General features: G+C 40.6%; 1 protein-coding gene across 3 annotated transcripts in view; it reads right to left on the bottom strand.

Moving 5' to 3' along the window:
* AFF2 (ALF transcription elongation factor 2) overlaps window positions 1-16,446 on the bottom strand; it is a 350,342-nt gene that overhangs the window by 140,571 nt on the left and 193,325 nt on the right. For 2 of the 3 annotated variants that reach the window (XM_074882236.1, XM_074882235.1), the window contains exon 5: window positions 392-478. The exons of the other annotated variant lie outside the window; for it this stretch is intronic. In XM_074882236.1, the coding sequence (XP_074738337.1) occupies window positions 392-478 (87 nt within the window). The remainder of the gene's footprint in view (window positions 1-391; window positions 479-16,446) is intronic. 3 annotated transcript variants of the gene reach the window in all.

Here is a 16,446-nt window from a genome sequence, read left to right on the forward strand (position 1 = left end):
TTCACACGCAGGAGCATTTTAAGTCACTGTAATTTGACCATGCAGCCTAAACCTCATCATGCAATCAGTCACTAAGTAGGAACAAATAACCACTTCAGCCATTGCACTGCACAAATAATAATGGAAGAAAACCAAACAAAGAAAAGATACTGTACTTTTTGTAGAAAGACTCTTATAACAACAGAGATAAAATTCACTTTGCCTCCACTGTAACTTCTGCAGCTTCACATAAGCAGTCCTAACAGTAGCAATAGTCTGATTGGGAATTTCCAACTAAAAATAGGCTCAGAAATTTTTGAAAATGGAACCAATTACAAAAATAAACTCTCCAGTGAAGAACACTCAACAGAACAGAATGTTAATCAGGTCACTGCTAATAGCCTACTTGTACCTTGCTTGGGATAGAAAACTTGGTCTGCTCAGCCTTGCCAGGAGTGTGAATAGCAGTAAGAGGGGGAGGCCAGGAATGGGTCATCTCCTAGGGAAGAAAAAAGACATGTTTTTGAAAACAAATTCATGGACATAGAGAAGAAAGAGAGGAAAAAAGGATCATGTATTCTGCACGTGAGCAGAGCCTGGAGATGTGATCGCTTAAGGAAGCATCACCACCCAACCTTAGGTGGCAGATGAACACCTTAACTACCCAACAGGCAGCACTTCTGGGAACAAGGGTGAGGACAGGTTTTACTCTTGAAAATGTTGACCATCTGTGTCTTCATCAGATGCCAGCTGACTCCACTGCCATGGTCAGCCTGCCAAGCTGTATGAATGAAGCCATCACAGGTATAGAAGAGGGTTTTACCTGCAAAGCCCAAGCAGGAAGGGGATCCCTCCTGTACTGCACCGGATGCAACCCTATAGAGGATCGCATGGTGCCAAAATGCAACCCTATTCAAGACTGCACAGCGGCAAAATAAACCAGATGCAGGTCTAGAAAAAGCTGGAGTGGGCTTGCAGCATGAATGCCTGGCCTAGAAGAGAGCGGGGACAGTGTCCTGTGCACCAAAGTATCTTCTCATAGCACTGGCCATAGGCACTTATCGTGGTATGTCGTGTCACAGCATCAGAGCACTATCGATTCCATTTTAAAATGAGGGACTGAGAGATTAGGAGATTTGCACAGTGTTACACAGAAAGCCTCTACTTAACTAGGAAATCCGAGTCTCTGGTGAAGACCTGCCTATCAGATCATCTAAGCAACACACCCACTTTCTGTATCAGTGTGTTAATTCATCATTTGGCCATGCATGTTCCAACTATCTTCAAAGAAATTACCTGGGCACCCATGGCTATGAAATGCAAGCAGAAAAGACAGTGCACACTTTGCTTTTTCATACTGAGGCCTCGAACTGCCGCCCCACCAAGCTTGGTGGGAGCAGACTGGGGCTTATGTCCAGAGGAGGAGGAAAAATCAGTAAAATAGAGAAAGTGCAAAAGTGTTGTTTTAGGCAGAGCTTGTAAATGCCCTTCTAATGAGTGTGTTTTATGGTAGATGCTGATCCATTGTCTCTTTGTTTTTAATTTAATAAATATTCAGAGAGGCAGTAATACTTGTCTGGCAACCTGTTATATCTTCATCTTGGTTGTTTTTCTTTGCCTACAAAGCTCAGAAAGGATCCTTTCTTGAGACAAGGGAGACAAAGTGCAAAAGAGGGTCTGATCTAGGAAATTTTGCGTGCAATGGCCATAATCCTGACTGCAGCAAACTAAACTTCCCAGCTGCTATTTCACGCTGGTCAAGCCCAGGGCCAGTCACAACAAAGCTTATGAACACATAAGTTTCTGTAAGTAACACGACAACCTAATTTGTGGGGCAAATGCTCCACAAATAGAAATATAACATAATACAATTAATTAAAGAAAATATAACTGCTGTCAAAAGGGCATTGTGGTGGGTGCATGTGGGCTAAAGACATGGTCTAGGTGGCTACAGCTGGATGCTAATGTATAATTCACTGAAGATACAGCCAGCAAGCTTCAGGTCTCCAGTTGTCCCTCTCAAATCATGTGTCATAGATGAGGTTAGGAGAGAGAAAGGAAAACTATGCACCATGGTCCTCAGTCAGTGGGACAGGCAGACACATAAGCTTCCCCCAAGCTCCTCTTAGGCACTGGTATTTTATTGAAGTCCATCAAACTTCTACCCTTAGCAACGGTGCTACTGCAACAAGGTTTGGCTGAGCCCTGTGAGGGACAGAGCCTGGAATGACCACTATGAGAAGCCCTCACCCGGGCCTGGCAGAGGCAGGAGGGCAGGGCTGGGCTGGCAGCTTGGTCCCACGGGGCTCCACCAGCCTGCTTCCACCAGCGCAGTGCGGCGCGGACACGCTTGTGCCTCGTCGAAAGGGCCACGTAGCTACAGACACCGCAGCCTGGGGTCAAGTTTGCCAGTTCCTTGTGGAGGTGACCCAGGGATAGGGAAGGGCGCAGATGTCTCTGTATTCCTGAAAGAGCTTTCAGGTTTCTGCCTGTGGAGCTCAGGGCCTGTTTTCATTGCACAAAGCCCAGACGGTGGCAATGAGGAGGAAAGAGGCAGCTCATGAACAGCTCATCCCTCCCGGCGGGTGAGGCGGTGGCAGCTCCGTGCAGTGACTAGAAGTACACTATTATATTGCATTGATCGTTTGACCTCTGCACAGAGGAAGGCAGAAAAAGATTTAAGCATCCGGTGAACTTTTCTGTGAGATAATATAATCCAAATCCTGCATGCCTCTGCCAAATCCTATGCCATAGAGGTTGCTTTGTGGCAAATCTCTTCATAGCAAAATGATGAAACAGAGACTATATCACATAATTAAAAGAGGGACAGGCAGCCTGATTGAAGGCAGAAATGAAGCATATTCTAGAACTGCAATTATAGGCTTGACCTCAGTCTCTTCCTACCCACGCATAAAAGGCTGGACAGAGAGCCTAGGATTCATGGGAAGGTGATGCCAGCAAATATTTCAGAACGTTCGCTGTCAAAATGCATCTAGTGTCCACTGCATACCAACTCGGTGAGCTGACATGTAAGCAAATCTAGTCATCTCCCTGTTAGGGGACACCTGAACATAAAACAGCGGGAAAAGGAAAAATGAGTCTGCTATTATTTGAGGAAATTCAATTACAAGGTAAGAAATCCTGACTCCACTGAGGTCAGAGGCAAAAGTCACCTTTCAGAGGTTAGGACTATCCAATCTATGCATTTACAGTGACCTTGTGAGCATCAAAGTCTGTTACAAAGGTAGAAGCCAACTACACTGAAGCATTTCACTTCAGTTATCACCGTAATAAAAATTATTGAATAGAGTATTCCAGACAGGATTACACATGCAAAACAACACAAGTATTTAAAGCTCAGTGTATAAACAAACACTGCGTGTGAAAGTGGTGAGGAAGTACATAGTTAGTTAAAGAAATGTACCTACATCTACCTACAGACAGGTGCCTCAGCAGTGTTGACCAAAGAACCTTGACTGATTGTAGAGAAAGTTTTGAGTTTACTCGTCTGAAAAATGTCACTTCAAAATGTACAGGCAGCAAGCCCACACCGGCCACCACACAGCTGCATGTTATACTCACACAGAGCACTACTGAGCTACAGAATGACATGCAAAAATGGCACTGCACTGTTTTCAGTGAAGGGTCAAAACCCCAACCCCACATCCTGCAGAGATGTGACCGTCTACTTAACTCTCTCCTACTCTGTTCCTTAAGCACATGCACATTACTTTAGAGAATCAGAAGAAAGGATGTCATTTGTTTAATCATCCACATGACTTCACCATTCTTCACTATGCCCCAATTTCTTTTGGAGGTCCCTCATCTTTAAGTACTTGCTAAGCTCTATTTTGTTTAACTTGTGAAATCTGCTATATCTACCTTCTAATATATTATGTCTATAAAGAACCACACAGTGTGTGTGTGTTGTGTATGCATCCATTAAGATGTATATATAAACATCTTGGTTTGTAAACACCTGGGAAAGTAGGCAGGGAATTGCATTATTTTTTTTTTTCCAGGAAAAGATAAAAAATTGTAATCAATCCAAATTTGGAAGTATTTAGAAATTCCTGGAAGTAACAATAATAAAACCAAGCATATGAAATGCTTTAAAGAGGAATTTAATGGAAACAAAGTAATCCCACAAAATTGAGTTAGGATTTATTTTCACATGGTTTGGACTTAAAATAATTCCAAAATCATGTTAACTGTTGGAATGGGTAGATGACTGCTATGGAAGCATGCATTTTTTTATAGACCTGGAGATTAAATGAGAAAGCAAACCTGCACAGTTTGTTGGCTTAAAAGTCACTGTGGTCCTCTGATGTAGTAACATCAAGCATCCTCCTTTCTGAAAATTATTTAAACATTGTTTTAATTGACTCCATGTGCTTTATTTATTAGAGCTAGGCACGCTCGTCTCTTCAGCTAAATCTGCTTTTTTCAGCTATAAAAGCCCTCAGGTAAGTAACTAAGGACGACACATGCAGATGCCATCTAATGAATCACCAAAAATACAAATACTCCAAGCAAATTTTTTAAGGTCTGCAGAGGTACAAGGCCACATCACGATTTAAATGGAAGGAGAGGACTGGGGAAGGATTTAAACTTGCAAGTTTCTAAGGAAAAGGTCAGAGCAAAAGAATTGAGTACAGGCGATATGGGGCAGATGGTAAAGAGTTTTACAAAACTAGTCCCTAAAATTAATAGCCGCCTTCAAGATTTATTTCCTTTCTCTGTATTTCATTTTTCCATCATTTCCTTCTTGTTCAAAAGAAAGTGTGCAGTGTTTTTAAATACAGATAAAAGCACTGAGCCAGGCTCTAAGAGGTCATTATGGAAAAAAGCAGCCAGTCTGTGTACTCTGCATTCCTACTGAGGCAGCTTCCCTTCCTACAGTGCATTCTAAACTGCTTAGCCTGATCTAATTTGAAGTCTCCCAAGATATAGGGCTCATGCTACCTCCCTTGGGAGAATTGAGGGGAGACATGAGAACAGTCTTCAATTACTGAAAGAGCTGTTGCTAAAGGAGAGAATAATCCCTTCTCCAGTTTTACGGTGGATATGAACTTAAACTGCAGCCACAAAGATTCCAGTTAGACATAAGAAAAAACTCTCTAACGGTAAGGACTGTGCAGCACTGAAACAGATTGCTCAGGGAGCTACACAGACTCCATCTTTGGAGGAACACACTTAAGAACAGATTAGCACGCATCAGTCAGGAATGGCTTCAGCACAACTGATTCCTGCATTGGGACAGGGACGTGTAGTGGATGATGAGATTTCTAAGACCCTTCCCAGCCCTTTTTCTTGTTCAGTAGTTTGATAGATCTCTGTTGGCCAAACACTACCCTGACTGCCTCTCTTGTGGATAGCAGATCCACAAAAAGGCAGAAGAAGAAAGCAACAATCCTGGTGTTTTTCTTCTGTGGCATGAGAGTCCTCAAAGGCAGTTTCAGGACCGACACTTTGCCCACATCATTAGAGGGCAGACGCAGGAGGAGCCAGGGGAGGAGCAGCCCTACACACACTGCTAGCAATAAATGCAATCTGAGGCCACTGCTGCCAAAGTGACCTTATCTGTGGTATTCTGTCAACTGCCCTTCTCAGTCCTTTTAACTCATAGCTAAATCTGTTGTTTTAAACTTTCTCCAATTTTTGGTTACACAGCATGTTAAAGTTGCATTCAAAAAAAAAATTAATATATGATGAATAGATGTTTAAGGTTATTACAAACCTGACGTTACAGCTGATGCTAAGCAACCTACTGCCTTGATGGAATAAAGATAACCAAGTGATTTACCATTTATTAAATACTCTATTAATGATTTATTAATGTTTTATTAACTATTTATCAATGCAACCTTAATAAAAAGCGTGTCTTGTTTCACAGTATCTTTCTCGTTTCTGCATTTATACAAACCTGATCAAACTCACTCTGCTAGGAAGCCAGTAATGCATGAGGGGCAGCCACGTTTTATGTGTGTGATGCATACTGAATTAAAAACCATCTCAGCCCGTTTCATCTTTGGGGAAAAGGCTAAGGAAAGAATGAATATCCAGATACATATTTATACACGTACAAGCAAATGACACTAAAGCCTAAAGGAACACAAACACAATAAACCTATGATGGGTAGTTTTTCATTCATATTTCTTAGGAAGGAATGGAAAATTTGCACGAGCAGTTGGGATTATCCTGACCAATAATCTGGACTGCTTTATCCTGGGCCAAAGGCTTCCTGAGGGATTTTGATACGTTGTCAGTATTGACAGGGACATGATAGATATATTCATGGATATGCATTTGTTTATCTTGTTTTAGCACTTAAAAAAATTCTCAGCATCAAAGGGATACCACATCTTTTTGCCTGTAAGGGAAAAAAATAAAAAAAGACTTCACTGATGGTCTGATGGCCTCCAGGAGAAAGTCAGTTGTCCTGGTATGAATATTAAGGCAGGAAACTTTTTACTCATTCAAAGGTTTTACCACATTTATTACCAGTGGCTAGTGTCCAGTGCATATTTTTGGAGGAACAATGTGGTGGCATCTGCAATGATGCCTTTGTCATACTAGAATTTATCTTGCTACTGTACCAAAAACTACTAGAAAGCCATTTGGAAATACAGTGCATACATGCATGAGTTTATTATGGAGAAGCCAGAGTTTATTCTACAAAAAGCAACCATTGCCCTGACTGTAATCTAAAACCACAGTGTCCACCTTGTTGGTTTTATCAATGACAACAAATAAGTCCCTTTGCCCAACTGGGGAATGGGATGCATTCCATATCCTCCCACACTAAATTACTATTTCTTTCCATATTGACAAGAAGGGGAAGGACAGAGAGAAATGATATTGAGTGAAAATGAATATAGAAATTGCTTTAGAAGCCAACAGGGGTTGACTGTAAACTACAACATATGTTTTCCTTTCCTACTTTGTTAACATTTGGAAATCCACAAAGAAAGTAAAAGCAATATGGACATTTTCTGTTTTTGTTGAGCTCCTCAGTACTGAGTCCTGTATACCTCACACTTTTCAATATATTTTCCTCATACTGTAGCTTTGATAACTAATAACAGTCATAGTCTTTGCTTTGAGCATTCAGAAGACAATAAAAAAATAGCAAATAATGATTGATGTACTTATTGCTCTAACCAGTCTTGTGTGTGTGAAGAAAAACAATGCCTCATTACAGCGAGAAGGTATCTCAGCTCAAGAGGCTGTTTTAGGAGGAGAGTAATGAAGCTACACCACATGAACCCACCACTGGATTTTCAATTTAACAAGTCCGACACAATCCTAAAAGTAACCACAACCTGTATAATAGTGTGTCTACACTGTCAAATGAATTTAGCTCCCTGCTGGGTCCTGGGCCCCAAGTGGTCCATGCTGTGCATGTTACAGTTCATTCCCAAGGCTCCTCTGTGAAACAGGTTGGATACTTCTCTCCAAGATGGAAAAGGATAATTTTTTCAGGGCGCACCTCAGGAAGATTATATGGTCAAAAACTGTCCTGAATGTGGCTAACACTGCCCAGGACAGTCCTACAATTCAATCCCAAGCAGGTTTTGTGCCCTCGAGCACCTTCTCAGACGTTCTTGGCATTTTCAGGAACATGCAGCACAACCCCCAAAGGGTACTACACTCACATTATTATGGTGAACTGCAACAGAACAAGAGGTCTGTAGCAGCTGTATCCCTACTCTTGTCAGGCTTAGGTCATCTGTGTGAGTAAAGTGCAGGAAGGACATGGGGGGTTCACAGAACATAATTGGCAAAGTAGAATCACACAGTGTAAAAAATGAAACAGGACCTTACAGGAAGCACACAGAAGAGCTCTCTTGACAAGTTTTATATGATGAGACAGAATGAAGAGTTCTGTGGAAAAGGGAGGCCTGAGAAATTGTGAAGTCAAAGGTAGATGCATCCTGCATGTATGATTGCCTCTCCGACCCACGCTGACTTTGTCTTAGATCATTCCCTAAGCTTGCTAGCGAAAGCCCAGGAGATGAGCAGGAGCCAGTGCAGTCTTTGTGACAAGCCATGAGCCTTCAAAGAGTCCAAAGACAGGCGTGTACTGACCAGGAATAATGACACTGAGGTAACTCCACTTCTCATCCAAAAGAGGCAGGAGGCATCTTCTCTACTTGCAGAATGTGGGGTTAGTTAAGGACAGTCCATAATGGCTGCGTGCAAGGAGAGGATGATCAAAGCTCTGAAGTTTTGCCAAGAACACGTGAGATGCCGGGCCATGTGAGGTATTCATATTTCCATATAACTGTTCTTCTGGACAGACCTACTGATGGGGCAGGAACATGGAACTGCCAGAATGGGTCAGACTCGAGGTCCTGCTCACCCGGGATGCTGGTGGACAGTGGTGGTGCTGTGTGTTTCACAGAGCACTTCAAGAACACCAGAGCAGTCACGAGGGTAAAATCCTGATCCTCCATACTTACTAATTCTCAGCTGTGCTGAGATCCTACCTGTTTAATACTGCCTCCAGAACTGGATATTCGGTTAACACCAGCTAACACCAGTTTTAGAGTCCTAAAAGTTAATGATACACACATATTCAGGTACTTGCAGTTATGTGTACTAAACCCACTTCCAGAAAGCCAGGCACCCTTCATCTGTCGCTCTCAGTAACTAAACTAATGACTTTCTTGCCCAATATACAGTACCAGAGTCATGCTGTGGACACTATGGCCAATGCAATACCTCCTGTTCTTGGCAGCTTCTCATCCCCAGTGAGATGCACAGCCATATCCCATTGATTTTATTTATTCAAAATGATACTTGCTGGTAACCATCTCCAGGGATGGCACATCTAATTTTCATGAGGGCCCCAAGAGATACGAAGTATGCATTGAACTGTTAAATACAACATAACATCCTGGCATGACAACAGTATAATATAAACAAAGGCACAATAAGTAATAAAAAGCTAATTCTTTCAGAAGTTGCTAATACCAACATATAATTTCATCTCTGCAATTTAAAAAACATTGGCAACATTTCTCCAAGTAAATAAGCAACTGTGTTTTGAAACTATTCACTGCTGGCACTTGTTTAAGGGAATCGGGTAATTTGTTCCATCCATCCTGAGCTTCACAAGCAAAAAATCATGTCTTGAATCGCCTGTTTTCTTCTCTGAAACTTAGGGTTCGCACCAAGAGGAGAGCAGAACTATAATTTACAGTTACAAAACAAAACTGCACCTACCCTGAGGCACTCCACTGTGCACATTTATACATTACACCATCTCCTTTACATTGCCAGATGTAATCAATTCATGTTTTTTTCATACAAAATACAACGGTGAAATATGTAGTCACATGACAAGACCATATCCATGTAATTTATTACAAAATGCATTTAATTTCTGGAACCACTTATGCCAATGTTGTGAAAAAATATAATCTCCAAATTCAATATCAGGCAAAATTAAATACTAAACTACAAAACATCTCGTTCTATGGGCTTAGCACAGAAACTGTTTAAGTTTTACATTGTGCAGTAAGTTTTAGACCCATGTAACCAGCTTATAACCCACATCCTGATAATATGATGAAACTGAGCCTAAAAATCATCAGCAATTTGAAAGCATCAGCTTGTGACAGAAGACACCAGCTTTAGTCTTAAAACAGGAGCATCAATTATATGAAATAGCATATAGGGGGAAATGAAGAAATCAGGTTAGGCAACTTATTTGAGTTTAAAGCTGAATTCTTTTGCATAAGCCATGATTTGCTCTCATTAAAACTGGACTCCAAGTTGTTACTCATCAAATACAAAGAAATGAAGCTACCACACACTGCTGCACAATACACATTGAAATCTTTTACAAAAGCTGGGGTTTTTTGCCTTCAAAACCAAGACTCTGCCAGATCTCTTTTATTCTGCTTACCACACAAGCAGTATTGCAGCATGGGTTTTCCTGAGTGGGTGTGCCAGGGTAGGATTTCTTTTTAATGTTGAGTGTTTCCCTCTTACATAGTCTCAACACAGCTGTAATGCCATTAAAACAGTGGTCTGAAGCTGCAGCAAGGACACACTGAACACCTAGAAAAGCTCAAACCTGTCCTTACAGAAGCTGTCCTTTTAACCATTTCCTTTTGCTACATCTATGTGATGCTCTCCCTACCACGTGTCCCAGTTGAAAACTTGCTTCTCCCTCAGTGCATGAAGACTGCACTCACTCTCCCCTGTGGAGTACGATTATCTTCCCAGTGCCTGCATTAGAGACTATGAATGCTTTGAGGGCAAAGACTGTCTCATTTTTTGTCTTATGCAATGCCTTAGGGCAGTGGCGGAACTTCTGAGTATTGGCCGGAAACTGGGAACAGTGAATATTGGCTGGAAAATCCTGGGTGGACAAAATAGCCAGCTTGATCAGCATTCAGCGAGTCCTGGATGGACAGAAAACTTCAAACTGAAGCCTGATCATTGGATCCTCTAATTTGGCACCCTGTTTTTTGGTAAGGTTAAAAGCTTAGCATGTTTGTCAAAAAATATATTATGGGTTTGGGCCTGTAACAGAGAGGTAGAGTCCTTGCTGCCTCTCACACTCAACCCTTTAATTCTCTTCTCTTACAGAAAGACCTAAGCAGCCACCTGAAACCCTATCATGCGACCTGGCATTTATTATAGTAATTTTAGCCTTTGGAAAAGAACAAACATTTCAGTCTGTATTTCCTTTTCCTCACTTGTGCCTTGAAGCAGGTCTGTTCCTGCATCTGTGTGTCCTGTAAATCATGCCAACACCCCTTTGATCCACTCCTGCTAAGCTAACAGGTGTAGAAAAAATGGATGTATGTTATAGAAGATGTTTTGATACAACATATACTTTTTTGGCATGTCAGCCTTATCCAAATAAGCCAGTTTAAAGAGTAAAGAAAACTGAAGCCAAAACAGGCTGAGGTCTTTTTTGATCTCCCTTAAGGTATGGAGGCTTCAGAGTATTTCTGGTAGACAGATTCACACTGTCACAAGCATGTGTTTGATTCCTCATTTCCCAGCTCTTTCCTTCTTACAAAGCTAATAAGTCTGAGGTTGGAAACATTAAATACTCAGAACTGCCACTAAGATGTATGACAGCTGAGGATGCTTGGTCCCACACAGAGCAGTCCTAACGTCTGAAATCAGCATGTTCAGACTATACAACAGATTAATACATCCTCCTCCCATGCCTGCATGTTTTAAAACCTTCTGACAACAAACTACATTGAAACAAACTCCTAAAAAAGGGGCTGAAAAAGGGCAAAGTCCATAACCTTCTTGTCTCCAAACACTACACTACTTTTTTTTTTTTTCCCACAGGAAAACCAGTGAATGGATGCAAAAGCCACAGCACTAAAATGCAGTAAGTTTGCTGCTCCAGCATTTAAAAATTATATATCTACATTACTAGACGATGACATGTACTGTCTTTGTTGCTTCTAGATGGCCAAAAACGAACAGCAAACTGTTCATTAGTAATAGTTTATCAGGGGTCATATGAGCAATCTGGAACAAACTTGGAGCAAGCCCAAGAAAAGACCACCCAGTAGACCCATGGTTGCTAGTTAGCTCTAGGCAGTTAGTGCTATTTGCAACTCCAGCTGGTGTCAAACACTGACAATTACGTTATCATACAAAGACGAACTGGAATAAACCTGCCAAAGAATACTTTCCTTTTTTTTTTTTAAGTACAAAGTGCAATGTATTATCATGTTCAAGCAATTACCAAAAGCAGTTGTTGATCTCACTTTGCTGGGCAGATACAAAGGCTAGATCCAGTAACAGGCATTCTTTTTGAAGGGTAACTTGTGTTATAAGTGAAAGACACTATAAAATGACAATGCTGCTGCAAAGGAGAGAGAATGATACACTTAGTCAAATTCCCAGTCTAAGCCTTTTCAAAGAGCACAAGTAGTTAGTATAACATTCCTTAGGGTTCCTGTATCCTTTCAAACATGATAGCTTTCTTGTAGTTTACACTTATCATATTAAGAAAAATGGTAATGAGGAGATCATGACAACTTCTTTTAAAAGCAACAATGACTCAATTGCCAAGGAAAAAAGGAGTGATAACTATTTTCATGGAAAGAAGCCTCCAGTGAATGCCTCACTGCTGAAGCTGTGTTCTTTGTTTTTGTCTGAACTCAGGAACAACAAGGAGCTGCTCTTCAAAAAAATCTGAGCACCAGTTTTCATTTGATTGGTACAACACTCCTTTTTCAGATAAACTGGCAGCTCAGACCTCTTATTGAAAAGATTAGGGACTCAGGAGGTTAGAAATGATAAAATACTGGAATAACTGGGAAGGGATTAATTGGTTTGATTTTAAAAAAATTAAAAATCTCTACTGGGAATATTCTCCTACAAACCAAACACCAAGTTGTTGTTGGTTTGTTTCTTTGTTTTTTTTGTGTGGTTTTTTTTTTTGGTTTTTTTTTTTTTTTTCTGAGGCTCAGAAGAATATTTTTAAAGGTTACTGTACCTTGGGGTACACAAACAACATACTCTTTAGCAGGATATACTCATGGCAAATAAATTAATGGACTACAAAGCCCAAAGGGGCCTTTAACACTCAGTGCTCGTGCAGTAAATTCCATCAGAAGATATCAAAGCATTCCTCACAAGAGATTAGTACCCACCATTTTCCAGCTTGGCTCCAGAGGTGAAATTTGGTCCATGCCTTAAATCACCCACTCAACCAGCATCAAATGCAATGAACACTACCCTGCTCTTTTTTTTTTCCCATTAGCAACCATGCAAGTCTCCCAAGTCCATGTGTGTCCATGTTGTTCCTGTTTCACCCTGCAAAGAACTAGTACATATTATTTCTACTCCCCTCCCCGCCAGACATTTGCTTAGTCGTTGCACAGAAATTTTGGAATAGAGGAACTATTCAAGGAAGAGTTGCAAACTGTTGAGAACAGGGTTTCTAGTGACACCCACACCAGAGTCCTTGCCCTAGGAGCCCTGGATGGCAATGCAGTAACACTTGCAGCAGGTAGAATAAACAGTGCATGCAGAATGTTGAACAAACAGAAATCTGGGCACTTAGGTCTGAACTTCAGATTCATGTTTGTAGTCTGTTTTTATCTCTTGTCTCTGAACAATGGTCAACAAACACCTCACGCCTTGAACTAATAAAACCATCTTCCTCTCTAATGCTACTCTGCCTGACATTTTCTTCAGCTGACTTCTGCAAAGCTAAATCAAAAAGAAATGTGTGAAATTCCTTGGCCAAAAAAAAAAAAAAAAAGGCAAAACAAAAAAAGCATTCTGGTCAGATTTTCTAGCTATCCAAGGAAATTGTTACACAGCTGACATAAATCAATGTGGCAGGATCTACAGGCTAATTAAACAAATGTGACAATTTTACTGTGATAATTTGAAAACGCTCAAAAGTGCCTCCCATCCACAGTGTGCATTCTTCTCAAATGTGTATTAAAACCCATGTACTGTATTAAGAAATTGAAAGGAACTTACATATTCAATAAAAAGCACAATTATAAGCAAAATTTGAAATATATTGCTAAAATAGATTGGAAGTTCATAAGGTTTCTCAGAACATTAAATTCAATGACACGCTTTCCTTAAAGAAATGTTAGAAATTCTCTATAGGAATGGGTAAGCCACAGTATAATTTAAAATATCTGATTGAGCCTTGTTTTTGCACAATTATAACGCCAATAATTCCAGCTGAGGACCTCAATGCATTTTGCTAGCAAATAATTTAACTTCGCAGCGCGATGGCAGTGTGGGTGAGGTTCTGTTTCCCCATTTCATGGAAGGAGACGCTGTGGAGTAAAGGGCCATCTCAAGGTTACACAGGAAGCTTAAAGGTAGGATGTCTTATCTGAGTCTATGTATTCAAACTTTTATTGAGAGGATGTTCAAAGAGATGGGAAGATGGACCATATCATTCTTCTACTGGCAGGTGTGAAGTGGTGTATTATGAAGACTTTGACAGCTGAAACAATCTCCACAGGTTAGAATGAAGACACCTTCAGAAAGAGCCCCACTGACTATGCTGCATGACCGTCTTAAAGCCTACAGATTGATAAGTAGCAAAGACATAGATTGCTCCCTCCAAAAAGGTGGCTTCCAGAACCATTCTCCCTACAGAATGTGGAATAACTTGAACTTAAGACAGATGATGACTGCAAGACTGCCTTCCCCTGTTAGGCTGCTTCAACCCCATGGAGGCTGGCGAGGCTGACAGAGTGTCGCCACATGACTCCTCCAAAGGAAAAGTCCACCTGCTTATCCAGGGGGTCTCTCAGGAAGAAATATTTCTTGGCCTGTAACTCAGTTGGTGTCTGTATTCTTGCCTTAAGAAGAAAAGATTAGGAATGACTTGGGTTAAATTTAGACTGCAGTACATGAAGAAAATGGCAACAAATATTCCTCGTATCTGATGTAACAGAACACTTCCACCCATTTCCTCTGAGAACAACAATGAGATTCAAAGTTCTAACTTCAGGTTTACTTCAGTTGTCAACTTTGTCCTGTTTTCTTTACTGTCCTTTTAAGAGCACAAGAGCAGTGAAGCATCAAGGGATGTAACATATAGTTAGAGCAGTGAACCTGAGTATGCCTCAAGTATCTGGCCCCTTTTTGTCCCCTTTCTTTTCATTTCTCTAGTTCTATCCTTACACAGATTTTTTTAACCATCAACCAATTTTTTCCAGGTTTTGATTGTCATGGCCAGCTGAAATTTCAGAGGAGAATTTCAAAAAGGAGAGCTCCTGAAACTCTTTGTGAAGATTCAGTTAGTTACATCTTCAGCCCTGTCTTCCCTTGGACACTGCAAGTCTCTCTAGCCTTTTCCTTGCTCTGTGTCTTTTGAATAATGACATATAGCCAACATATCATTCACGGGCCCCACCAGCTTCTTCAGCAGTGCTGACTTACGCGGAGGCTTCATACCAGGACTTAAAACTCACAACACTTGCCCTCAGGGCTACAAAAGTGGAGCCCTTCCCTTTTGTGAGATAAAGAACCACAGAAGATGCTACACACTTTGTCATTTCAAACCAGAATTGTTTCTAAAGCATGCATTCATTTCAGAAAGCCTAACTCTATTTTAATATGTTTTCAATGTCTTCATTCTGTGCCTAAAGCAATTTGTTATGTAGAGTACACATTATTAATCTACTTAAATGAAAGGTAACATTGCTAGCAGTTTAAACACTCAATGCCCATATTTAACCATGTTTCATTTTGACAGGACAAGATGAAATAACAGAAATGATTAATCTGAGACCAGAGGAATGTTTTACTACCTATATTTCAAAATAGGACTAGATTTTTTCATTTAATACTCTGGCAGTAAGACGTGTAAGTGGAGTATAGGACCTTCAGATGGCTTTTCTGCTTGACTGCACTGCATCCTGTGCTAGTAGTTGTTGTGACCAGTCATTTTGGAATCTGCAGCAATGCTCTAGGCCAGGCACACAACAGGCTCTGAACTTCCTAATCATGTTTTTATGCAACATAAAATTGTGCAGCCCACGAGGTCCTTAAGGGAGGATACCTGGTACAGCTAGAACCAAACACTATAACAGTGTAGAAGTGTTTAAAATTTTCGAGTTCAGCACTTGGGCCCTTTTTTGTTCATGGGAGCATACAAAAGGTCGAAGTTGATCTGACATCCCAGATTCCTTGGGTCTGTTTTCCCTCACACTTTCACTCAAAGATAGGGGAGTTACTCTTTGTTTACAGTGATGAAAAGGGATGGGAAGTCAGGTCCCATAGGTCTACAAATCTGGAGTAGGAATCTTAGTTTTATGATACTCTCCACTCAACTACAAGACACCATCAACTCATTTGCCCAAATTTTTTGTCTCTCGCTTCCAGTTATTTCTGGAACTACAAAACTTAGAGGTATTTGAAAAAGTAGCATATGAAGTGATCAAAACTTCTAAGTGCTGCAGAGGGTCTTTTCCTCCAAGACAATGATTTTGCTTGAATTACTTTGTTTGAACTGGCTTTTTAAAAACTATTTTGTATATTCTCCTAAAATACCATTACTTTTATCATAACAGAGTACTGACTCAGAGTGAGGATGCCGAGCATGTAACATGTTGCAATACACAGTGGATCATTTCTGAGGTGACTGACAATGAGGAAGAGAAACTAAAAGTGGTTGTTCTGGTGCAAAAGAGGTTCTGAAGAGCTTGGAAAACAGATAAGAATTAACACTTTTTCATTCGGTCATTCATTTCTCATGAGAGTGGTTTCATTCTCTTCAGGAGCAGTAATAAGTGTCCAAACTCTTGTGATGTCAGCTCACTTCACAGTATTTTTAGTAGCAATGGTAACTCTGGCAATGATAGCAGAATTATATAATACTACTGAAATCAGCAGTATTTCAATCAGGCAGTACAAAAATATATGTTAAAATATTACGGTTAAAGAGATAAGAAAACAGAATTGAATAGCGAGTTTGAAATAGGTGCACT

This window comes from Strix uralensis, chromosome 13, assembly GCF_047716275.1.
Source record: "Strix uralensis isolate ZFMK-TIS-50842 chromosome 13, bStrUra1, whole genome shotgun sequence".
NCBI lineage: Eukaryota > Metazoa > Chordata > Aves > Strigiformes > Strigidae > Strix > Strix uralensis.